The sequence below is a fragment of the Gymnodraco acuticeps genome, unplaced genomic scaffold, assembly GCF_902827175.1.
Source record: "Gymnodraco acuticeps unplaced genomic scaffold, fGymAcu1.1, whole genome shotgun sequence".
NCBI classification, from domain to species: domain Eukaryota; kingdom Metazoa; phylum Chordata; class Actinopteri; order Perciformes; family Bathydraconidae; genus Gymnodraco; species Gymnodraco acuticeps.
This window is the reverse complement of record NW_022991375.1, coordinates 1529828-1556236: the sequence shown is the minus strand read 5'-3', so window position 1 is coordinate 1556236 and position 26409 is coordinate 1529828. Positions and strand designations below refer to the sequence as shown.

Genomic DNA, 26409 nt, shown 5'->3' with positions numbered 1-26409 from the left:
CTTAACATGGACACCTGCTTTTTTTCTGTTGCATGACCATCCTGCTGCTTGGTTTTTGTGTCCTAGTTTATCCTTGGGGCAACACTTTGTGATGAAGATGTTTGATGCAAGCACTTTGCAGATCAAATTGACTTGTCTGACCTCAATTTTTTGCAATTAAGTCTCCATAAAACTGTCTTAATTAACCCTAATGTTGTAGAGCCCCCGTCAATCTGTTGTATTTCTTCTGGTTAGTGTAACACAACTTTGCATGCATCTCTCTTTCGTACTTTCTTTCTTATTGACACAAACTATGAATGTTTTTGTTAAAAACTGGAATATTCTAATTTATTATTGATACAAATGGGAACCTGAAAGCCACAGTGTGCTGATAATGGGTAATTAAATTAACTTAACAGTGTTGAACATCCTCGTAGTAACCTCAAACATTTTTTAAACATGTGGTAGGATTTACATGTAGTTGTGAGGGGACAGTGTAAAGGGAAAGTGTAGGGCTTTAATAAGGGGGTGTCAATTATCTGAAATATGCTCACCTCATTTCCTTTATGTTTCAGACCGTTTCGACATAACATAGCTGTATACTGTAAATAAGGAGTTCCCTGTGACACTATGTTTCATAGATAAATGGGTTTGATAGGTTTGATTCCAATATCTACATGTATTCTTGAGCAAGATACTTACCCCAAGTTACTCCTGGCATGATCAATGGTTTGTGAGTGTGTGTGAAGGATAGTCTCCCTTAGCAGGCGGCCCCTTGTGTGACATTAACTCATTCTGAATGAATGAGTTAATGCTGACTTGTACGCAAAACTGCTATATAAATGCAAACCCTTTATCCTTTTAGTCTTTGTAGTAGACAAAGGCTAAAAAGATTACATACAACTCAGTGTAATGCCTTAAAACAAGATTAGGCAGCTATTTTTAGTCATGTTTGAAAATGACTTATTAAGAAGATTGTTTTAATTTATGTAAAGGTCTCAGCATTTCTTACACTTACTGCAGCCTTGCAGCCAAGTATCCTACATTTGAGACGCTGCAAAGCAAGCCTCCACTCTGTGTTCACGTGATCAGTCAGCTGATCTTCAGCACATCCGCCTGACCCGCGACTGTTTACAAATCAGCAGACAGTCCGAGAGACACAGGATGAGGAGACCTGCGTGATCCCTACAGGTACCTGAGACATACTGTCAGCCCTCAGCGGGTTATGGATAGCTATGTGACGTTATTGACACTTATATCCGCCTGTTGGTGTGTGTATGTTACGAGTGTGTCTCGTGACTTGCTGCAGCTTGGTGTCGGAAGTGCAGACAGGCCCGTGCATCGGCTCGGTCACAACTTGCTAAAGTCACTTTACATTACCTGCTTCCTGACATTTGTAGTCACAGTCCCGTCAACATTGATAACTACAGCTTGCAATTGTATGTTTATTTACCTAGTTTAGCCTACATTTAGCATTGTTAGCCGACGCAGGATATGAGCTAGCTTAGCTGTTGTTTGGCGTTTTGCCCTGCTGCTGGCATCGATAATCCATATGGTTGATATCACCATCGGTGTGCATGACAGAAGACGGACACTGCTTGTGTTTTACGTCAAATTATATATACATTGTCTGTGCTGGCTTTGGATAATTTGCGTCTAAACGGTTCCTCTTCTTGACAGGTTTAGTGTGTTGTGCCTTTTTTCCTCGGGCTGGCCCACCCTGCCTGACAGATTTAGTGATGTGTTCAGGGTAGTGCAGAGGTTTTGTAACAGTCTGCCTGCCTGCATGCACGGTTTAATGCAGTTTCACAGTCTTCACACTTCCAATAACCAGTTCAGCACATGCGTGGGAGAGTATAGGCTGAATGTCTGCAGGACAGAGGAAAAACACTTTGACAAAGGCACAAATCAGGTGTTTTAGTGACCGTCCCAGACTGCACAGTAGCTGTCTGTTGTGTATGGAGACAATAGATAACATTTAATACATATGGGGAACTGTTTTTAATCTTTCTGAACTCCACTGCTGTTCCTACAAGTTTCTAAGTGTTTCTGCATGTTTTAAGCGTTTCATTCTTGCACTGCAGGTTTTCCGCTGTTGCAATTATTCCCTACCTTCTTGGCTTTTGACCTACTAACAATGTGTACTCATGATCACTCAGCACTGTTGCATACGTTTGTGATGTGTGAGCAGCTTTTATCAAATATCCTTTTGCCTTAATGGCAAAATTATCAAAGCAAAGTCGAAGATTAGTCTGAAAACGTCTTGTTGATCATGTAACAACCCCTTAGATTTATCTTGTGGAGATATAGACCCCCAGTTTAGAATCTGTACTCTAGTTTTTGTACACCGACATATATTTGTCAGGTTTAATATCTTGTCATGTATTTGATAATCAGATCAGTTAAGACCCAGCAAGTTCACGGCATTTTGCCATGGTTGAGGTCTCAAGCATGTTTCCCAGCCTCTGGTGGAGCATGTGACTGTGAAGGATCCTGGGCTCTTTCTGTGTGCAGAAGTAGAGGCATGTGAGTTTGTTTAGCCGGGGTGTTTCACTTTGACTAAACTGCAATCTGCCGCTCCGACTGTAACTGCCAGGAACCGACCCACAAAATCATGTTTGAATATTCATCCTGAAGAGCCCATGTTCTGATTCTCTTTCTGAATCTACTTCACATCAGCAGCTCTGAGAGAGGTTAATGGAATAATAGACTAGTGGACTTGTTCATCTAATACAATTTAATAATCATCTTCATCAGAATATTTTACAGAGCTGTTTATTTCAGAAGAACAACATGTGTACAGTCATTTAGTCAGATGTCTATACAAAGATATGTAGACCCTCTAGCAACACATTTAATACAGTTTAATCTGGGTTTAGTTTCAGACTTGTTTAGCCTCTCTGCCTTTTAGGTCAATGAGCTCAGAGCAAACTGAAACTTTTCTTATTGTCCACTTCAACGTGAGATCTCTAGCATCTGGTCATCCAGTAGTTTCACAAACAAAACCTGTCACTGCAATTTGAAGAACAGCTGAAGTTAATTTGTCATCTTTTCTGCTGTGTTAAAATGAACCCTCTTGCTGTAAAATAATCTCATGACCCGCAAGAATGTAATGCTTGCCTCGGTTTTGATCGAGTGGGAAAACAAGAGTGAAGTGTTAGCCTTCAGTGACAGTGACATTTTTAAGAGGCTCTTTTATGCTTTTTGTAGTTTACCCTGGAGTGTTTGGGAAACTGCCTGAAATGGGACCTTTGTTTACCTTGCTTAGATAGTGACAATCACACTTCTATTGGCTAGCGCTCCAACACATAGTACGTGATAGGCTAAGGGGCGGTTGACCAATCACAACAGAGCCGGCCAGCTAACCAATCAGAGCAGACTGGGCTCTGGTTTCAGACGGAGGGTGAAAAGAGGTGCTGCAGTACAGGCAATATGAGAAAAATAAAGAGCTTTTTGAACATTATAAACATGTCATAGTAGACACACAAAATACAAATATGAACCTCAAAATAGCATATACGTCCTCTTTAGGTTGCTTTGAGATTAAATGTTTGTTAAAGTATAAAGGGAAGTGATGTGTTTTGTAGCACCGATTGCGATTCATTGAAGGAAGTGGAGGCTGACTGGCGGTTGACTTGACTTTGATGTGCTTCCAATTTGATTTACACAACCCGAAACATCAGCTTTGCTCCTTTTTGAAATCATGCTTGAGGCAACAACTTGGAGAAAGTAGTGGTTGAGAAATGTTAATGTTCGTAACATGGTAATGGGATGGCTACAGTTTGGATTGAGCTTCACGGGCTGTTGTTGGAAATCCCAGGAATGCATCTTCTACCTTCCGAACAGATGGACGCAGTGTTATTTGTCTGTTGATTTATTTATGCATTTCATTATGTATTGATTTGATTATTTCATGAAAGATTCGTGATTTGAATTATTGAGCTGTCTCCAGGTGCTGTGGATTAAATTATGCAGAAGCTAATTTGCCTTGATTATCATGTAGTAAAGTTAGGATGTCGTTTTACGGTCGACTCTGGGAAGAAGTAATGAAGGCAGCAGGAGGCTAGGAGAAAACTAGCTTCAGGCAAGAATCGCTAACACTGCAAGGCCTCTGGTCTTTTAACCACATCATCTTTCATTCGCTTACAGAGGCTTACACACAAGACATCCTCAAAGCACAGGGAGCAGTGAGAGATGTGAGAAGTCCTCTTTAGAAACTTTAAATTGACTTTATTTTTAGAAAAAGGGACAAAGTGCAGGATGTGTTTGCGGGCCTGTAGGGAAAGTGTACCTGAACATATTTTTAGACACTCTGCAATGCAAATTTAAGGTGACTATTGTTATATTTGTAATTACTCAGGAGAGTTTGATACATCTTTAATGGCAACCTTTCAAAGGAGAACTAAGACAAATGGCTATTATTGTAGATACATATTCACACCACTCCTCTGTCTTTCCCTATAGTTGTGGATTAGTTCTGATTATTTAATGGGATAATATCCTTATTATGAGGGAAGGGAGAAAAACCCCTTTGATTTAAGGAGAGCATTATTCTTTGAGGAGAACAGATGTTTCCTAAGCAAACAGACACATACATTATGCATATACAATTATTTCTATTTTGATGGCATGCATAGCTGATTGATCCAGCGGTGTCCCTTTCACATGGTTAATAGGTTTAAGAGATGCCTTTGTTGTGTTATTTCCACAATTAATAAAGCGGCAGGAAACATAATGCTCTGCGGAAAGCGTGCTATTCCGAAGGCCTGTGTATTAGGCTAACCGTATTCATAAACGTGGAATAATCCCAAGCCGGATAAAGAACCGGGGAAGTATTGTTTAACCTAGATAGAGATATCTCAGAGAAAGTTACACTTTTCTCGTAGCTGGGATTGTTGGCAAAGACGAGTTGGCTGTGTTTATCTGCTAAAAACCATTACTATTGATTATTGAGTTTTAAAGATATCCTGCTTTTTCTGTTGCCGAATGCACGATTTGAGCTAGGGCTGTGCAATTAATTGTATTTTAATCTTGATTAAGATTTCGGCTTGCAACGATTACGAAAACAACGCAATCGAAATAAAACGATTATTATTTTTAATTTTAAAAAAAAAAAGTATTTTTTTTTTTTATTGGGTTTTCAGTTGAATTATACTTAAAGTTCAGGGTAATCAACTGTTAAAAACATACAGTTCAACATTTTTTTTTCTAAAAATGTATGTTTTCAAAGTAAATGGATAATCGTTTTTAATAATCGTGATAGCAATTATTGACCAAAAATAATCCTGATTTTCATAATCGAGCAGCCCTAATTTGAGCTGTAACCTAATCTTTATAAATTGTCACATTTACCCCATCTCCCTCACAATGTGCAGTTTGTCTGATGCAATAATAAGTGTCTAATAATAACTCAGACAATAGTGAGAAACTGCCATTATGATTTCACGAAGCCCAAGGAAACATACGTCTTATTTGCTTCAAATAGTCAGTTTAGTAACACGTCATATGTGTATATAATGACATTTAGGCAGTTAGTATGAAGCACTTTCAAGCTAAATAGCCATACGTTAGCCTATTAGCTGTTTTATGACTAATCGACAGCTCCAATCAATATAAATAGAAAATGTTTTTATTGTTATTGTTTGTTCTTTTTTGAAACTGTAGTTCTTTAATAACTCCTCATTCAGAGTTGATATTGTTTACGTGTATTGTGGAGAACAGTCTGTTGTCATTCAAATATATAATCAATGTATTCATTTACCTACTTAATTACCTCATTAGCATTACCGCTTATGTTTAATATATCGCAGTGAGCATGGCGAGGCAGCTCAAGTGCTTCATGTTCATTTAAGCCACTGACGGCAAACACTGTCACTCTTTAAAGGTAAATACACAGTTTGATCCTCACAATGCAGAAAATAGTGTGACCAAAGTTATTAGTTGTACTCCGAGAAAAGCATTGACGGAGATTTATGTCATGTCTTTATATCAAATGTAAACGTCATAACTTTGGGTTAGAGTTAAGTAGTTGTCAAAGCTTTATGCAAATTAAGTTACTATTTCAGGATATATAAATGCGATACACACCACGTCATTTTTTTCTTTTTTTCTTCACACAATTCATGATTTTTCTTTATTTCTTTGCCATTGAGCTGAAGTGCTTACATTTTATTGTTTCTTTTTTTCTGCAGAGACACCCTTTTCTTCAGAGTCTTGGCGGAGGAGAATCACGAGGCTGTGACAGTAAGTCCTGAGTTTAAGCCGTTCAACCGTGTTAATGTTAATGGAAGGGGAAATGCAGTGCAGAGATTGATGTGGATGGATTTGACATGCAACCCTTCCTACAAGGGGGTCAAAGGTCAGGGTCAGAATAACACTGCTGCTCAGGAAAGCTTAAGCTTCAGATCAATTGCAAGCCCTGATCAAAGGTCAGTTTCCTTATCAGTAGAGCTATTGTGCTTTGACATTTAGAGTTTTTGGATTGTTCTCTGAGTTGCTTTACATAACCCACGTTGGTCCAGCTGATCTTCTAGCTGATTTGTGTCTTACTTCCTTTTTCCTGCTTCCGCTCTGGTCTCACTTTCTCCAGGTCCGGCTGGGTTGCGGTCATGCAGCACCCCAATTTCGAGACCCGCCACCCGCTCCAGACCGACGAGCAGCAGGAGACGGGCTTCGACCCGCTCAATAACTTCAACAAGAACCGCAGCAGTACGTCAACCCTGATACACAACTAGATTAGGATTTAAACCCTCCAACACAATCTTGGAAAGAAATATGTAATTCTGTTGTCATTTCTTCATTTCAAACCTTTGTTTGTTTGTTGTGCTGATACAGTTCCTAATTCCTCTCTAATGGATTTGTGTTAACATTTTAAAGAACCAGGCACTAGATGTTTTGTTAAATCCCTTCATAAAAGCAGCTCTTTCACTCAAAGCAAGCACGCATTCTAAGGCTCTGACCGGAAAACACGACATAAAGTGAAACTTGAAGTTCTTCAGTAGATTGGAGATGATCAAATATACATTTGACTCCACAGTGAAGTGTGAGTCACGGACGTGGCAGGAGACGCCCCTGGGGCTGAGGGTGTTTTTGTGTTTTTATGTTTACGTGCGAGAGAGAGGGGATGTTGTGGGCTGGCATGTTGTGGAACTGATGAATATTCATGCTGAGTGTCCCTGTGGAACGATCCACTCCTGTAACTAATGTTGATAGACAGCTCTCCGACTTGAATGCATGTTCACCTGCAGGCCAAATTAGACTTAATACCGCCAATGAAGAGGAATAGGAGGATGGAGCGTTGCTCATTGTCGTCACTTGCCCTGCTTCTGGCTCTTTTCTGAAACGCTACAGAAAGAAAATGACTGATGGGTCATTTGGAAAGAGTAAACGGGCGTGTTCCTTGTTATGTTAGCTGTCAAAGGTTATGTTTTTGTTTATAAATCTTTAAAAATGATTTATTTCCACTCCTTTGCACTTGGTAACATCCCCCCCTTGTGGTCGCTGTGTGTGCGCTTTAACAGGAGGCTCTCTTGACAGCAGCACTTACTCACAGTCTCAGTCAACCTTCCTCTCATACAGGTGAGTGTTTCCAGTACTTTCCGGTGTGTGTGGGTGTGTAGCATCAACTCTTGGCCCGGCTCACTGCGCCAGCCTCCTGCTTTAGTGCTGGATGACACATTAGATGGAATACCGAGCCCAATTTGGGTTGAGAAGCTCATAAATCTCCTTGTCCTCTGCCTCCCCCCCTCCCCTGCCCAGGAAAGAATGGGACGACTTGTTCCTCAACAGTAATTACCTGGCCAGGATCCGGCAGGCGGGCATCAACGGCCGACTGAGAAGCAGCCGCTTTCGGAGCGTGTGCTGGAAGGTAACTGCGGAGTGGATCAAGCAGTGCTTTTTCAGTTTGATGTAAAGTGGCTTTGGCAATTTCCCTGCAATTGGCAGTTCTGGCAGCCTGCAGAGTTCTTTGTTGGAAACAGCAGCCTATAGTTTTGTTCGGAAAGTGTCATATGAATGTTAAGAGTGCGCTAACCTGTGTGCAGTTGTACCTGGAGGCTCTTCCCGAAGATAAGGGTCAGTGGATCAACAAGACCAATGAGCTCCGGGCCCGGTATGAGAAGATCAAAGAGACGGTGAGAGTGCCTCTGTGTGGCCGTTTCCCTCAGCATCATGGGAAAATACATACAGTTGCAGGAGAATTTCGACCTACTACATGATCCTTTATTCTGTTTTCCACATATGGTAGTCTAAATTAATTGTTGATTCTATTAATGGTGTCTTATTTTAACCTAGTAATAGCCCAATTGGAAACAAAATCTCTATCACGAGTGGCCTGGACAAGAATGAAGCATAAGCATTGTTACATCCATCATCACAGCCTATACAAACAGACAAATACAACACTCTACAAATGCATGAGCACAATATCCAGTTAATAAGCCATGCAAAATAACTGACATAATGCATACAAACAGGTGTAGCTTTAATGATGTCAGTAAAAGATTTAGGAGCAATCACATTGACCAAGAGTGATGGATCTTTATATTTCTCTATACGATCAGCTCTGACAGTTTCAGGTCTTTCAGTCCATTATTCCAGGAAGCTGGCGCAGTGTATTTAATAGTTTATTGACCTCGTTCTTTCCTGACCTAAGGGACACACATCATATATATTATATTATGGATGGCAGGCCATATTGATTTTGTGTTTTACACGTATATGAACACAGATAGCAGGGCACCAATCCATAACATTTGTATTATTATTCATTATTTTGAGGAACTACTCACTGTTTATGCAACCACCAACATTTAAAACAAAATAAAACGTAGTAAGTATGTGCTGCTATAGCTGAGGAAACCCAGGTCACAGTACGGTCATGCATGTGTAGCAGTGCAGCTCTTCTAGGAATAAACATGTCACTGTTCTGATGTCTGTTGTTGACATTTTTGTTGGTATTTCTTGCTTTTGTTGTTGTTGCAGCACATCACTAACCCTCGGAAGGCTGCCGGCCAGGACCTGGTGGTCAACAACCCGCTGTCCCAGGATGAGGGGGTCAGTTGCTTCATATTTGCATGCGAAATGTGACCCCACTGCATTCACTTCAGACTGTGTTGCAATAATTATAGACCATGTCAGTGATTTATCCGTGTTGATTCATTAACAGATTTTTTTAAGAAGTAATTATGAAGCCATTTAACAGATTTTGGGTTAGGCTATTAATAAAGTGTTTATAAACATTGAAAAACTAATTTAGTTTTTCTCATCTCCCAATTAATCTGCCTGCCGCTTTACCACTTGATGGTAATTTTGTGACTTGCACTCAGAAAACCACACTGATAATAACAGAGAGTAAACAAGAGCTATGACTGGCCATCCAGGGAAGTTTGTAGGATATTTAATATAATCTTTTGTAATACACAGCAAGTTTTCTAAACACGGAAAAACTGTCTGAAGTCAAGGTTTTAAGTAAATAAAGGATAGTTTACAATAATTAATGAATATTTAAATATATTCATTCATCACAAATACCTAAATGCAAATGACTATCTCAGATGTTGTAAGTAGCTTCCAGGGGGAGTACTTATTTTGAGACTTCAAAGAAGAAGAATTGCAAAACCAGACATTGGACACACAAATGGCAAATAAATGCACCAAAGCATAGCGTGTTTGTTATGTTTCCATCAACCAAAAAGTGAAAAATTCCTTTGGAAAGTTGTAGAAAACAGATTAAAAAAACTGTGTTACTGGACAGGTTATTTAATTCATCGATCTTCTATTGTCTTACTTTTTCCAGCCACTCACAGAACGGTTGTTTTTGTAATTATTGTATCATCAAAGTGGTTCCTCAAAGGCCCCAGATTTCAGAATAGTATTTGTTCACTTATGTCTTGTTTTGTCCTTTCCTTTCCAGAGCCTGTGGAACAGGTTCTTCCAAGACAAAGAGCTGAAGGGGATGATCAAACAGGACGTGTTGAGAACGTCAGTATCACCATTCTGTTTGTTTATTTTAATTTTATTACCTTTCTCCTGAAAGCGTTTCGGCCTCCACAAAAAATACAATTAATTCTGTACTGTTTCCATTTATGTCAGGTTCCCGGAGATCCGTTACTTCCAGAACGGCGATGTGAGGACCATGCTGACGGACATCCTCTTCTGTTACGCCAGAGAAAATGAACAGTTGTTGTATAAACAGGTACGACGGACACATTGTCCCAACTGCTCTTTTAGGAGATTAAATTAAAAAAGTCAGACATCTTTGTTTTCTCTTAAAGGTCCTTGAAAATGAATCCTTTGATGTCTCTGATTGGGTTTTCCAACTGTGTTGTTAATCTCAGCATAACTGTTTATTTGTGTGTGTAGTGCCCAGTGAGACAAAAGAAAATACCTTTGTAACCTAATCATTATCAGTCTCTGTAACAGGTGCCAGCGAAAGAATAGACAAGCACAGCATCTGCTTTTCACAAACTGGAAGTGACACATGGCTGCGTAGTGGCTAACGATATCTAAATTAAAGCTGTCATCACAGATTAGAAAGCTCGTGCATCACTATTAAAGAAAGACTGACCACAAATGAACCATAATTCCTCTCTCCCCCGGCCTCTCTAAGCCTTACTCTTTTTCTTCTCTCTCTGCAGGGGATGCACGAGCTGCTGGCCCCCCTCGTCTTCGTGCTGCACTGCGACCACCAAGCCTTCCAGCATGCCAGCGAGACGGCCAGCCCCAGGTCAGATCCTCACATCCGGGAAACCCAATATTTCACCCTTAAAGGGGACCTATTACGCAAAATCCACTTTTTCATGTCTTTTATACATAAACATGTGTTCCCTCTGTGTAAAGAGATTCTGAACGTTTCAGGAAAAAAGATTCGCTCACTTTTTGTCCTGATCCATTTATATAAAAACCTGTCTGAAAATGAGCTGATCAGATTTTGGTCACTTTATGATGTCATAACGGTTTTTTGGCTTGTGTAACCATTAGCCAATCACCAGCCAAGGTAAAGTAACAGATAGACAATCAGCACTTTTGAAACGGGGCTATTGCAATGATCTGTTTGGTATTCCGAGCCTAAAACTTCAGAGACATGTTTTGTATATAACTGAGACCTATAATATATTGATGAAAAACAGTATAATTGGGGACCTTTAAGTGGCCTTGAACACTTTCTAGACCTGCTTTTACTTTAGCAGCTTGTTCAGGAGGGAAAGATATTTCTGCATTTATTTGAGATCCATTTTTATTTTTCCACAGTGAAGAGATGAAGAGTCTTCTGAACCCAGAGTATCTTGAGCACGATGCCTAGTGAGTACACTCCCAATATTGCGATATATATATATATATATGTAAACAGGTGTTCATGTTCAGAAATGTCATTACTTTTCAAGGAACTGGAATTGGTTCACATGTCTCTATTTTTATTTTACAATATGTCATCATTATTTATCTATCGCTCACCTTTCCACACACACACACACACACACACACAGACACACCACACACACACACACACACACACACACACACACATACACACACACACACACACACACACACACACACACACACTCTAGGGCTGCTCGATTATGGCAATAATCAAGATTATGTTGGTCAATAATTGATATCACGATTATTAAATACGATTATTCATTGACTTTGAAAACATCCATTTATTGAACTTTAAATCAAATACAAATAATAATTTGAACAGTCTCTTTTGAACTGTTGATTACCCTGAACATATAATTCAACTGAAGAACCAATACAAAAATAAATTAAATAAATGATACATTTATATTTAAATATAAATAATATCAAAAATAATAAATACCAATAAACAAGACCAACAAATATTTTAGAGCGCACTTCCACAAGCTACTAAACATATATTAATATGATAAATACAAATAAATTAGACCAAAATAAATTAGATCAAATATGTTGCAGTGCACTGTCACAACCTAGCAAAGCAAAATAATCGTTTTTTTCGATTATGTTGTTTTCGTAATTGTGGCAGGCCAAAATCGTAATTGCGATTAAAATAGGATTAATTGCACAGCCCTAACACACACCTCTGTCTACAGTACCTTGTTCTCTCAGCTGATGGAGACAGCAGAGCCGTGGTTCTCCAGCTACGAGAGGGAAGTGAGGAGGGTGAGTGTGAAGAACTGCTTTCGACGTTCTAAATACAATAATGTATTCTGCCTTGTTACACATAACAAGTTTATTGCGCGATAATAACTGTGAAAAAAGACATGACATTATACTATTCTGGCACGTTAAGTTATATTCCTTAATATTTCACTCCTGGTTGAAGTGACAACAACCCTTGGTTACCAGGGCAACGGCAAGTGCGATGCTACAACAAACACGAAATAAAGCAGAGGAGCTTCTGCTGTATCTAGTTACTGTGCAGCCAAATATACTCGTGTTGTTTTCATAACTGTGATCTGATTTTCTGCTGCGCTTATTGCAAGCCGTTTTCCTCATCACAGCAGGGCAGTGATTTAGTTTAGCTTGTAGAGAAGCTGGAGTATCGAAATGATTACTGTGACTACTGGTTTTTATCTGTAACTCCATGCAATATTTAAAACATATTCACTGTCTGTTTGTCTTATTCAGCAAACTCAGTTCTAATAAGTGGTCGTGCTTACAAATACATGCATTTCCTGTGACTGTTCAACAATATGAGCCATCCATGTTTTGCCTCAGCACTAACAGGAAATGTTGGGTTAACATTAGCAGTGACTTAACAGCTCTGTCATGCCTTTACTGTAGGAGAGAGAACAGTAAACATTATTTGATGTGCGACCCTGATTACTCTGTTGGAAATATTATAAGTGGTAATACAGGGTGTCCGCGGGGTCTTAAAAGTATTAAAAGTTGATAAATCAATTTAGCGAAAATTAAGGCTAGTAAAAAGTATTAAATGGCATTTTCCAAGGTATTACATTTTGTAGCTTGTTTTCAATAAGTATATAAATTGTCCAAAGAGGTTGTATTCTACAGTCTGCCTGAATGTAATCATTGCGTAGGTGTGTAGTGTGATTCTGTGTAGTTTATTTATGGCATCCCGTTGGCTTTGACGTCATCTGAACAGGACATCACACATCTGCTTGATAGCGTGCGGAGGTCCGTTTACGCCGGTTGTTAAACAACATCGTTTTGGGGAAATGCAAGTCTGCGTCCAAATGGTTGGAAGACAAGGAGGAAGGACGATCAATACTGTATATAGTAAATGTGAGGTAAAGTGTGTCGCCAATGTAACCGGTTAAAACTCGAAGTGGCGATGAGGTCTTAAAATGTATGGAAAGGGTCTTAAAAAAAGGTCTTAAAAGGTTTTACATTTGACTTCAGGATTCCTGCATATACCCTATAATATAAAGACTGTCCTACTAATAATCTAAAAAAACTGTACAGCAAAACAATTACTGATTGCAATAAAGTAAGTGGCTTTTGGTGAAATGCCGGCCATAAATAGTATCAAATTGTTGTTTGATTTAATGGAAACTTTAATGAATTTTCCATTATCCAAATTATAGCATTTGCACATTTGGTCTTAATATAAAATGCGTTCAAACTTAGCCAGTTGTACGTCCTCCTAAATAGAAACCTTGTATTTGTCACTCCTCCTGCTTTTCAACCTATCCGGTAAGAGTTGGCCATATGGACACAGATGGTGCTAACGTTTGTTTATATAATGCGAAGCTAATCACATGATGGTCTCCTGCTGCAGGGTAAGGAAGAGATGCTGACCAGCATTCCGTTCGCACGGCCCCAGGACGCGGGGCCATCTGTTGCCATAGTGACCAAAGTGAACCGCATCCAGGACCAGCTGGTGAAGAAGCACGATGTTGAACTGCACATGCACGTCAACCGGCTGGAGATCGCCCCGCAGATCTACGGCATGTCAGTATCTGGAGTTCAGTTCGTTTGATACTTTGACCCTCAGATGGACACAAATACATTACCCTGTCTCTCTCTCTGTCTTTCCCTGTCTCTCTCTCTGTCTGTCTCTGTCTCTCTCTCTTTCTGTCTGTCTCTCTGTCTTTCTCTGTCTCTCTCTCTGTCTGTCTGTCTCTGTCTCTCTCTCTCTCTGTCTGTCTGTCTCTCTGTCTGTCTCTGTCTCTCTCTCTGTCTGTCTCTCTCTCTGTCTGTCTCTCTGTCTCTCTCTGTCTGTCTCTGTCTCTCTCTCTCTGTCTCTCTGTCTGTCTGTCTCTCTGTCTGTCTCTGTCTCTCTCTCTGTCTGTCTGTCTCTCTCTGTCTGTCTCTGTCTCTCTCTCTGTCTGTCTCTCTCTCTCTGTCTTTCTCTGTCTCTCGCTCTGTCTGTCTCTCCTACAGCCGGTGGGTACGTCTGCTTTTCGGGCGGGAGTTCCCGCTGCAGGACCTGCTGGTGATGTGGGACGCTCTGTTTGCGGACAGCATCACCCTGGACCTGGTGGACTACATCTTTGTGGCCATGCTGCTCTACATCCGAGACGCTCGTACGCTGCGTTTATTACTGAAATAATCCAATAACGCAATGTGTTGTCTTTGCAGCATGTGATTTCACAAATAACACTTAACTGGAAGAATTTGATTTATTCCACCTCATTTAATCAGATATTGCTTTGAATAGAATACTTGTAGATCTTTGCTGCCATACTTGATGGGAGATAAGGCCTAATGTCAGAAAACATCGTCTCTGCTTTAAGGAGGTTTATTGCTCTCATTTTCATAATCGTATTTGGTTTGTTTCTATAACATCGACATGCTATAATGTGTCAAAGACATTATTTTAATATTACTATCGGTTTGAATATACCAGTATTTGTCCTTTGTTTAGCACCTGTCTCTTTAAGACTCCCTTCGCCTAGTTTGCTCTGAGAAATATGGCGCACTTCTGCAAAGTTAATCCTCATATTGCGGTTGAATATACTTCTCATTAGCCGACATATGACACAAGAAGGGTAGCCAAAACGGATCATTAAACATTAATAGGTTAGCTCTTGGTCAAAGAACTACATCTTTATAACGTGTGTATTGTTTATTGTGTGTTTCAGTCATTGCTAGTAACTTCCAGACCTGCCTGGGCCTGCTGATGCACTACCCTCCTTTAGGAGACATCAACTCCCTGCTGCAGAAGGCTCTTTTCCTCCGAGATCCAAAGGTAAGCAAACAGCCACACTAGCATAAGTAATTGTACTTTTCTTGCTGTATGTCTTTATTTTGTATCCAAGATAAACAGCTATGTGGTTAAGTGCCATTTGTATAGTTTTGTTGTGTTATATTAAGCTCTCTGATTAAGCCTGTCACAAGTTAATCATGCCTGTCAAGTTAAAAAGTGAGAAGTTTTGAGTTCTCAAAGCAGCTGAGATACTTCAATAACAGGATTTGTTGTTTCTGCAGAGGGGGGAAAGATTTGCAGAAGTGAAACACTAAACACACACAAAACACCTCAAACACCATGGAGTGTAAATCAAAAAGTCTCAGTGTACTGTGAAAAAGTGTTCGGGTGTAACAAGGGAAGTTAAAATTAGCTGCTTTTTTTCCACTGCATCACACTTCAGTGGTTACAGATTAGTGATGAAGCACTTGTTGTAAATACTTAAAGCACAGGTGCAGGCAATGAACCAGTTAATGAGACAGGAAGTTAGATACTCCTCCTTTATACTGTGTTTAACACTTGAATAAAGATTTTTAAATCTTGTTCAAAATGTAGACAAATTTACCTGTAAAATATCGTTTTTCTTACCTGTCATTTTCCCCACCTGTTTAATACATAAACACTTATCTTTAAAGGGGACCTATCATGCAAAATGCACTTTGTGATGTCTTTTATACATACATATGTGTGTCAGGGAACTCACGCAGCGTCAGAAAATAAAACCCTCTCTTTTCCTCCGTACCCAAATCTCTAAAAACGGGGCTACAACGGAGCTGATCCAGATTTGCGTCCGATGTGAAGTAATATCGGAAATGTAGGCTGGCTTTACACCCACGGCCCTAGTCAGAAACGTTGCTATCAGAAACGATGCCTGACTGTTTTGGACGTAATATGGTCGGTGTTTACATTAGCATCGCTAACACTCAGAGCTAACCTGTACTGGAGAGCATGTGTGTGAAGAAGCAGGAAATAAAAAGGAACTCACCTTGTGGTATAACCGGCCATAGAGAAATCCTTTGAGCTCCATACTGTTTCAATATATTATATTCAAAATAATCCTTGATAATCCATGATATGGCGTTTCATCACGGCAGTATATGTCGGTAGAATCTCCCGCATGAGCTCAGCGCCCTCCTTTTATTTTTTTTATCAATTTTATTTTTGTTAAAGCTTTATACCCCAAATCAGCACTTTTGAAACAGGAAGTGAAATACAGGGATATGAGGCACGGCTAGAATGGGTGATCTGTTTGGTATTTTGAGCAAAACACTTCATAGACATGTTTTTTATATATTTTATATATCTGAGACCGATGCTATTGCCTAAAAATAGCATGATACTGTAGGTGCACTTTAAGGAACTTGGTTTTAAAGGTGGGGTAGGTACGTTTTGAGAAACCGGCTCGAGATACACGTTTTGTTATATTCCATGGAATGCTCTTAACATCCCGATAGTAATGAATATCTTAAGTGCTTTGACAAAAAATCCATAAAGAAATGTCATCTGTGGAAGCCGTAGTACTGTAAAAAGCACAACCAATCATCTGAGCCGGCCCGGCTAAAATAACTGGATGGCCTACCTGCCTGTCAGCCTTCCATCTGTGCACAAACTTATCTCGTGCCCTCATTGGTCATGTGCGCGTTCGTGTGTGTTGGAGGAGGGGCTCTGTAAGGAAGTGGCAGATTTTTTGTGTATTTTCAAATTCTAGCGCACTCAAGCTGGTTTCTCCAAAATGACCTACCCCACCTTTAAGTGATTTTAAAAGGATAAAACATTTCAGTTTAGGCATTATGAGTCTATTAAAAGTTGCTCATAAACGTAACGAAAATACTATTCAAAGCTGTAAATAATTCATGTGAAAGCTGTGAATAAGGTAACATTTCAAGCAAAGAAAAAGACCACGAGCTGCCGGATGTCCTCCCCAACACTGTCAACACTTTCTGGCCCCAAAAATATCTCTAGAAATAAAACAACAGCCGAGTGTTGGAGGGTTAAATTGACAATCTGAACTTGAACCTTCTGTTTCCTAATTAATGTAACTTCTGCCTATTGCAATGATGTAATTATCATTTGTAATGTTAGACCGTTGTGACTGCAACAGATGGAAAGCGTGAGTCTGTGTCGACACCTTGAGAATTTCTGTACCGGATGTAATAAATCCTGATTCCTCTTTTTTTATTACCATATCTTACAGTCGTCAGCATTTCCTGTCATAGACTTGTTTCAATGTTGCTCTAGTCACACACACCATATCAGACGCCATGTTTTCTGTCACTCCTCCTCACACACAGCAGGCTTACATTCTTCCTTCTACCTTTTTCTATAAAAACTATCTGTTGATGTGAAGGAATGAGAGCTCAGACATGAGTTCTCTTTTGACCTTAGCAAACACCACAAACCATTTTCTGTTCTTCCTGCAAGTTCACTGACCCATACACTCAAACACAACAACTGTCCCGGGATGATAACCCAGGAAGTAGCTGATCCGACGTGACAGCGTTTCCCCCAGCTGAACGACCATGTCACAACATGTCCTATCACAGTGACACCTAGGGAGGGGGCATCATCCATAATGACAGGCAGGTTGGGGGTTGAGATGGAAACGGGCTCGTTGCTCATATGCAGTGACTAAGAAACGCACATGTATCTGCTTGTTTACGTAGTCATGCGTGCATATACTGTGCATATAGATTTTAGGCTGACATGTTTACTCTGCTTATCACGCACACCACAGATATTTTTAATGACTTTTTTATTGAAAAAATGTTTGTATTTCCCTACTTTTACAGAACTATCCACGACCGGTTAATTACCAGTTCCAGCAGAATCTGGATTACTATAAAACAAGGGGAGCTGACCTGATGAACAAGACACGGTATAATCTACATGCACACACAAATGTTTATCGCTCCCAAGATTGAAAGTCAGTTTACCCTTTTTAAATTGTCCCATTTTATCTGAAAAAAATATTTGAAACCCTCATCCCCTTGTAGACTGTTTATACAGCCAATTACAATATTGATTACTTTTCTTAACGGTGTAAAGAGCCATAACCGTAGCTTTAACCATCCATCAATGTGTTACAAACGGGTATATCTTTTTGCCAAAATGGCGCTAAACACACTGCTAATACTGGGGCCGTTTCTCAATCTCGAGGATTCTGGCTTCCAAGCCAATATTTCAAGGATGCTATGTCATCGAGTGCCGCCGAAGGACTGTTCCAATCTCCAGCATACTTGGAATTCCACGGAGGCCGCGTTCTTGGTTTGGAGGACATTTCGAGGCTGCACATGGGTAGACCTCGCGTCCTTAAAAATCCCCACAATGCTTTGCGCACGGACATTACATTACATTGCATTTAGCTGACGCTTTTATCCAAAGCGACTTACAATAAGTACATTCGACCAGGAAGACACAACCTTGAAGAAAACAGAATCATATAAGTACATCAGGTTTCATAGAGCCAAACATTTCAAGTGCTACTCAACTGGCTTTAGATAAGCCAGTCCTTTATTAGTATAAAAGTGCTTTGTTAATAGTTCTATCGCTCGAAGTGGAGTCGAAAGAGATGAGTTTTCAGTTTGCGCCGGAAGATGTGCAAGCTATCTGCTGTCCTGATGTCAATGGGGAGCTCATTCCACCATCTTGGAGTCAGGATAGCAAACCCACGTGTTTTCGTACGGACCAATTTCAAAAACCCTTGCGGAGAATTACTGAACCGACGCAGCACACATTTCAATGTAAGTATGTAGTGGCGTAGAAAATGTGTTGGTAAATATGTGACTTTGTTACATTTGTTTGTTATCATCAAAAATGTGTTCCGTGAAAGTAGAGCAAGTTCATAATTAGATAGACATCGTGAGGTATTTATTTTCGGTACAGTTTATGTTGAAACCGTTAGAGAGAGTGGCACACTTGTTAGCCTGTTCCATTCTTCTTCGTTTTCCGAAGCCGTGGCTTGGAAGTATACTTGCTTAGTTTCTGAAGGAAGTTACTTGGAAGTACGCAACTACCAAGCCAGCATCCTCGCGATTGAGAAACACCCACAGTGTTTCTCGATGTCGAGGAAGGCTCCTCCAGAGCCACTATTTCAAGGATGCTACGTCATCGAGTCCCGCCGAAGGACTGTTCCAATGTCCAGGATGCTTGGAATTCTACCGAGGCCAGCGTCCTTCGTTGCGGGAAATTGTGAGGCTGCACAGGTGTATCCTCCGGTCTTAAAATCCCCACAATGCTTTGCGCACGGACACATTTCCAAATCTTCGGCGGAAATCGCGCTCCATTTAAGGCGGGGCCTCGCATATGATGCACACCTGTTAGCCTGTTCCACAATTCTTCGTTTTCCGAGGCTAGGAAGGATTCTTGCCTTGCTTCTGAAGGACCTGACTAGGAGGGACATGTCCTACCAAGGAAGTGTCCTAGACATTGAGAAACACCCACTTTCTCTATAAGAGTTCTCATGCAGCTTTGTTTTTGTTTTTTTTGCATAATGAATAGACATATAAATCTGACTTGTGCCTTGAACTGAATTTTCCTAAATGTTTCCCATGCACCATTCTCAAGGTACTTTGGTCTTACCACCCAAGTTTAAACAAGCTTCCATTTCCTTTCAGTGCCAAGCAGAAATCATTTAACAGAGGCTTGAAATATGCATGAGATTGGCAGCCCGTTACAGTGAATACTCTGAGTTCCTACATTTTTATCTTTGAAGTTTTATAACTTTTGATCACAGCAATTAAGTGGCAATTTTCAACTGCTTTGGCAAAATTGGTCTCATTAGCGCATACGTTCAAGTCTTGAGAGAGCCAAGAAGACGAGGCCATTAAAACCTCATTAATGGCAATTTTGTAACTATACAACTTCACCGAAAAGCATAAAGGAGTTAAATCGTTCACTGTGAGAGAAACTAATCACACAAGTTTCAAGTCTAGGAAAGTGAGGCTTTATTTATGAACAGAAAACAACAACAAATCCTGTATGGAATACATCTGAATATTAAAAGTGTGGTAGTAAGAAGTATCAACCATCTAATAAATATATCTTCTTCTCCCAGCTCTGGCTCCAAACCTGCGCCCCTGAACATCAACAAGGTGTCCAGCAGCCTGCTGAGCTTCGGCAGGAAGCTCATCGCTCCGGCCATATCCAGCAGCTCCAGCGGCATCTCGCCTATCAACACGGAGGTTCACTCCTCCTCCTTCTCCTCCACGTCAACCTCCCCCGCCTTGGGGTCAGCGCCCGCCCTGCCTCACCCGCTGGCCGACCCCCCTTCAGGCCACGCCCCCCCGCAGACCCCGAGCCGTGTCCAGAACCAGCACTACCGTCTGCTCAAGTCCGAGAGCATGCCGGTCCACCTCAGCAAAGGTGTGTGTGTGTGTGTGTGTGTGTGTGTGTGTGTGTGTGTGTGTGTGTGTGTGTGTGTGTGTGTGTGTGTGTGTGTGTGTGTGTGTGTGTGTGTGTGTGTGTGTGTGGTGTGTGTGTGTGTGTGTGTGTGTGTGTGTGTGTGTGTGTGTGTGTGTGTGTGTGTGTGTGTGTGTGTGTGTGTGTGTGTGTGTGTGTGTGTGTGTGTGTGTGTGTGTGTGTGTGTGTGTGTGTGTGTGTGTGTGTGTGTGTGTGTGTGTGTGTGTGTGTGTGTGTGTGTGTGTGTGTGTGTGTGTGTGTGTGTGTGTGTGTGTGTGTGTGTGTGTGTGTGTGTGTTGTAGTTTCAGGGGAAGTGTCTCAGGTTGCTTTTCCAGACTCACACTGACACACAAGGTCTTCATTCAGCTTTCCTGCTGCTCTATTAGCAGCTAGTCAGGACAGTAAGTGGACTTTAGAACATGTCATGGTACACTTTGACCAGCAGAGGGAGATCACAGCTATCCAGATCAGTGGAAATTGAAATGATAACATCCTGGAGGAATTATGGCATCTGCTGCCAGCATTGCTTTGACCATACAATATGCTGAAGTCTGTGTGTGTTGCACAGTTGTTGTTGTTGTTGTTGTGTGGCATGTGTTTGCAAGTGTTTTCTTGGCCTTTTGATAAAGAAAAATTAAATGACACGTGGTTTCCTCTTCAACCATTGAGCCTTTAAATAACTTTAGATTATACTCAAATAATACATGTTTAAAAAACTATTTTAACATTTGCAATTTAATTATCAATTGATAAACATCGGTAATTAAGTTTAAAAAAAGTTGGATTAATTTAGAATTTCTATTTACATTTTCAGTTATTTATACATAATACAAAAAACACATGTAATTAATCTATTTGTTTTAGATTTTTTTTAATCATAACTTTTGGATTTTAGATTTTATAATCATTCCAATTATTGCACGCTGGAGGATGCATATCCTGGTCGTACCCTGCTACTCCTTAATGACATGGAATGGCTTGTATAATATAAAACATCTAAATTATTTATTTAGAAATGTAAACATTAAAAGCACTGATTGTCCTAAACAGCAGTATTATGTGACAACAAATCTTAATGCATGTTCCAAATACTTTTGTCCCACTTTTTCACAAATGGTCATAATGCTAAATGATTTGATGACACATATGGCCGAAGTCAAGAATGAACAGCCATTGCTCAATCTGTATCACACTGTTAAAACATTTCGGTTCTGAGATCATATCTTTGTATTTGTGATTGAAAAGGATGCACATTTGTTTTGTGTTAATACTAATCTCCTGTCCTCCCTCGTTGTGTCCCCCCTGCAGGCATGGTCAGCTCCTCTCCCAGCACAGAGAGCCTCTCTGCTGGGCGCGCTCAGTTCACCGCCTCCCCGCCTCTCCCCCCCTCCGTCGGGAGTGATGTAAGCACTTCATCTCCTCCCCTCTCCGACACCAAGAAAGACTCTTTCTTCAACATCACTCGTTCTCGCTCCCACAGCAAGAGCATGAGCAAGAAAGAGTCGGTGAGATGTTCTTCCTGCTGTCCTTCTCTTATCGTTAACGTCTTTGTTTTCCTCTGACAGACTGTCTCCATGTCTCTGTCTGTCATATTATTGTTCGTCTCTCTACAGATACAACCCTAATGCCTCCTCTGTGGCTTTGTTTTCCCTCTGCCTGCCAAGCTGCGGTTTGTTTCTGTTCTCTTTTTCACCTGTGTGTGTGTGTGTGTGTGTGTGTGTGTGTGTGTGTGTGTGTGTGTGTGTGTGTGTGTGTGTGTGTGTGTGTGTGTGTGTGTGTTTGTGTGTGTGTGTGTGTGTGTGTGTGTGGTGTGTGATTGTGTGGTGTGTGTGTTGTGTGTTGTGTGTGTGTGTGTGTGTGTGTGTGTGTGTGTGTGTGTGTGTGTGTGTGTGTGTGTGTGTGTGTGTGTGTGTGTGTGTGTGTGTGTGTGTGTGTGTGTGTGTGTGTGTGTGTGTGTGTGTGTGTGTGTGGTGTGTGTGTGTGTGTGTGTGTGTGTGTGTGTGTGTGTGTCACAGGAGGAGGACCACCTGGAAGCTCAGGTGTCGTTCTTGCAGGGCCAGATCAATGATCTGGAGGCAATGAGCAAATACTGCGCCAAGATGATGAACTCTCACATCTGTGAGTACAGAAACTCGACACCAGCAACAGACGACAGTCAAATCTCCATGTTTATTTATAGGATCTAACACACTGTCTTAAACGCTGTTAGTTATTTTATAGTTTGAATTACATCATGTGTTAGTGTCCTAAACAAGTAAATCCAACATTTAATTTGGATGTATTTAAGTTGATGAACATTTTGATGCTAATAGCAGTTCATCAACTTAAACTTAAATATTCCTTTATGTTTTGTTATGTATTTGACTACACTTAAAAAGAAACGTGTCTTTATCATGGTTACTTTTGCAATGTATTCGTCTGATTACATTTAGATATTAGCACCTATGGTATGGACTCTTTTCCCCCCTTGAAATGCAGCAATCCAATTGACGAAATCCATATAACGTTTAATTTATGATATAGTGCACTAGATTCTTTTTTAGGGAAGGTTTTGAAATAAATGTTTTCCAATTTGTTAATATAATGTATTGTTTTGTAGCTGGTTGTATAGCTTAGTGGTGCTTATTACTACTCCACAGGTAAAATCCAGGAAGTGATTCTCCAAGAGCATCTGGAGAAGGAGGACGAGGTTCTAGTTTCACTGGCTGGACTCAAACAGGTCAGTGAGCAAACCCACAGCAATGTCTGTGATGTGTTTTGGAATACATACTCTCTACATGTTCATTGGTTTCTGTAACATTGGCACGTTGCTCGTATCCCATCAGATCAAAGACATCCTGAAGGGGTCGCTGCGCTTCAACCAGAGCCTGCTGGAGGCCGAGGAGAACGAGGAGATCGCCATCGCTGACGATCACTACACCTCCACCGCGGCCGCCGCTGAGACGGCTCTGAACGCCAGCAATCACCTCCGAGAGGAAGAACAAGCAAACAGCGGGCAGAGCCGGGACTCTGATCTGGACGGGAGCGTGAGCACGGAGGAGGAGGAGCAGGAGGAGGAGGAGGAGGAGCAGGAGGAGGAGGAAGAGGAGCAGGAGGAGCAGGGGGAGAAGGAGCAGGTCATCACCCCCCCTGAGCAACAGGTTAACTGACCATCAGTCCTCTTTTACACTACTGGAATAAGAGCTATGCACTGTCGGCACTTGTATCAATATAAACTACCACGCTCGGTTCAGACAGGATTAGTTTTCAGTCATTGTTTGAACCGTTCAACCTTCTGACCCAGTGTTCAGTGACTTTAAATCTGATCATGTGATGCCAAGAAATTCTACCCTCTGTGCAAAAATGATCCAATGTTTGTACCAGAATTGTTTTCTCTGCAGGAAGTGGCTGCTTAAGCTCTCCCATTTGGAATAAATCAAACCCAGCAATGTGCTGTTTTTTACAGCGACTGTATAATGAAAATACTAAGTCACATGTTCCCTGGAGTCTGAGGTTTGTCGCATTTTAATTCATTTAGCTTTAGGGCCAAACAAGCAGCAGATTATGGTTATACAGCCTGGGTTTGTGTACACATCTTCTACTTCCTCTTAGTGCACTAGATTAAACAGGGTACATAATAGCACTGCGCAATATACCTTGTATTAACGTCATTGCAATTGCATTACTTTGCCAAAGCCCACACTATTGCACTTTGAATATAGTAACAACATATTATATTACATTCTGTCTGTAGGCACTGTTTTTGTATGATAAGCGCCATGCTGTTAACTCTGGCCAATCAGACATAGCCCTCGTCTTTATTCATCATCTGATTGGTCAGAATCTAAAGTTGATTAGACCATTACTAGCATATCACTCTGTATGGTTAAAGGAGGAAAGTGAGTGCAGAGATATAAGAGGAACTAAATGTGTTTATTTATTGCATGTAATATCATGATTTTCAACAAAGTTATCAAATATGATGTCTTTTAGACTTAGTAAATCATTACAATAGGAGGACTACATTTTTGCCAAAACAGAACAAAGACACAGACCTTGCCATCTCTCGTGTGCAGGCGGGGTCTTCCCTGGGCTCCGAGGGTAAGAACTGGGACGACTACATCCTGGTGTGCCAGGACGGAGACCTGGCAGCCGGCGAGGGAGGAGGAGGACGAGGGGGGGCTGCAGCCGAACGCACCCCTCCAATCAGGCGGGGGCGCGGCCTGGTGCGCCTGGACCCGGAGGGGGCCGCGGGGGTCCTCCAGGACCCGCTGACGGCCGGCACCTCAGGGTCTTCCAGCCCAGACGAGGGCTCCACCCACAGCAAGGACTCTGACTTCACCATCGTCAACCCCAACGACCTGTGAACCAGAAACAAACTGACTTGGGATCAGAGGGTGGAGCTGCTGTCGGCTAAAGAATTGCACATGTGGACTGTGACGCTTCCAGTCACCATTACGTTATTCTCCGTCTCTTTCTGCCACTTCCTGTCTGAGCTCATGCTGTATGCCATCTCATTTCCCTAATGCCTGTCTCCTCATCATGTCCCCTCACTTCTGATATTTAACTGTAGCCCCCTGCTCTACAGAGAGATGGTGCCATTGAACTGCTTACCCTGTCACTACATGATTACTCTAAAGACTTGGATCAAACTGCAATTTGTATACAGGGCGGTCTCTCTCTTACTGTAAGAATTGCTCTGCTTCTCCTGAATGTGGACATCTGGCCAAACCTCTGCTTGTTATGTCTGTTCGTCTCTGCTCTTTCAGAGGGAGCTCTCTTCTGTGAAATGAAAGGATGACATCCTCTGGCCAGTTATCAGCTTTCTCCCCCCCCCCCCGAACCAGTGCCTCTGACCGTTCTTCTTCTCTCAACCAAACAAAACCTGACTCTGTGAACTTACTGTTTTTGTTAGTTTCTTTTTTTTAAGAAAGACTTTTAACCCTTAGTTTAGGTTCCTGGATGAAAACCATTAAAGTATGGAGTATGTCTTTTTTTCCTTTTCTTTTTTATTGATTCCAACGTGGACATTTTAATCTTTTTATCGATGGTTGTCATTTTGTTCACATTACAACTGAGTTGTTTTGGTGTCCTGTGGTAACGTGTAACGCAGCACACACAAAGATTGTCCCTCGAGCTGCCCATTCAGCATAATTAACTCAAGACCAATAAAACGACATCGCTCTTGCTACACACTGATGTTACTGTGCCTGTTTGGGAATGCTTCAAAGTGGATGGTGTCTGGGTCCAGATTTCTCTCTTAACCTTAAAAACAAGATTTGATCAAACTAACTTTGAACACACTCCAATACGTTTCTACTCTAAGGTTGTCATCATATCACATAGTCTTCATCGGCCTATGATGTTAGCCTTGTTTTCATGGAATAACAGGTTGCTTTTTTTTATGCCAACATGGTCAAAAATAATGCCTTTTATAATGCTAATTTGTTGCTCTTCAGCACACATGGTAATGGCGCTTGAGGAAAATGTCAATGGCTGTAGTAAATGTTATTGAAATTAGTCCTATATTTTGGAGACATTCCCTCGAAACCATAAATGTAAACCATGTGGAGTTGCTAGAGTAAATGTCAGTATGATTCCTCCTCTGGGGAACAGACAAAATGTCATTACAATCCCTCCAATAGTTATCAAGATACATCGGTCTGGAGTGGACAAAAAGTGGACCAAAATATAATAAGTAAAATGTCTACACTTTCACGAGAGCTCCAATATTGATTAATATCATGTGATATGATTGAATGCTCCAGAACAGCTACTAAATGAATGTTATGCTCAGATTGTTCGAAAAGTTGAATTAATTATTACAAATGCGCATCATTTATGTGACTAATCATCCTCTACCCCAGTGTAGACATGTCAGTTTCACATATACTGTCTCCAGCTGTCATCTC

At 41.0% G+C, this 26409-nt stretch overlaps 1 protein-coding gene across 3 annotated transcripts; it reads left to right on the top strand.

The window, feature by feature from the left end:
• The first annotated feature begins 1035 nt into the window (after positions 1-1035).
• On the top strand, positions 1036-25692 carry tbc1d5 (TBC1 domain family, member 5). 3 transcript variants are annotated; one of them, XM_034240725.1, is made up of 22 exons: positions 1036-1170; positions 6171-6222; positions 6569-6687; positions 7500-7557; positions 7738-7846; positions 8022-8111; positions 8962-9033; positions 9893-9960; positions 10072-10174; positions 10617-10705; positions 11230-11280; positions 12060-12129; positions 13712-13884; positions 14317-14459; positions 15018-15124; positions 17911-17996; positions 20175-20482; positions 21827-22023; positions 22534-22636; positions 23158-23237; positions 23344-23658; positions 24574-25692. In XM_034240725.1, the coding sequence occupies exons 3-22, from the start codon at positions 6588-6590 to the stop codon at positions 24862-24864; spliced, it is 2613 nt and encodes an 870-aa protein (XP_034096616.1). In that variant the 5' UTR covers positions 1036-1170; positions 6171-6222; positions 6569-6587; the 3' UTR covers positions 24865-25692. The 3 variants fall into 3 exon arrangements, with proteins under 3 accessions (XP_034096616.1, XP_034096617.1, XP_034096615.1); XM_034240726.1 differs by having other exon boundaries at positions 1040-1170; positions 21827-21921; positions 24538-25692; XM_034240724.1 differs by having other exon boundaries at positions 1041-1170; positions 24538-25692.
• Positions 25693-26409: the final 717 nt, after the last annotated feature.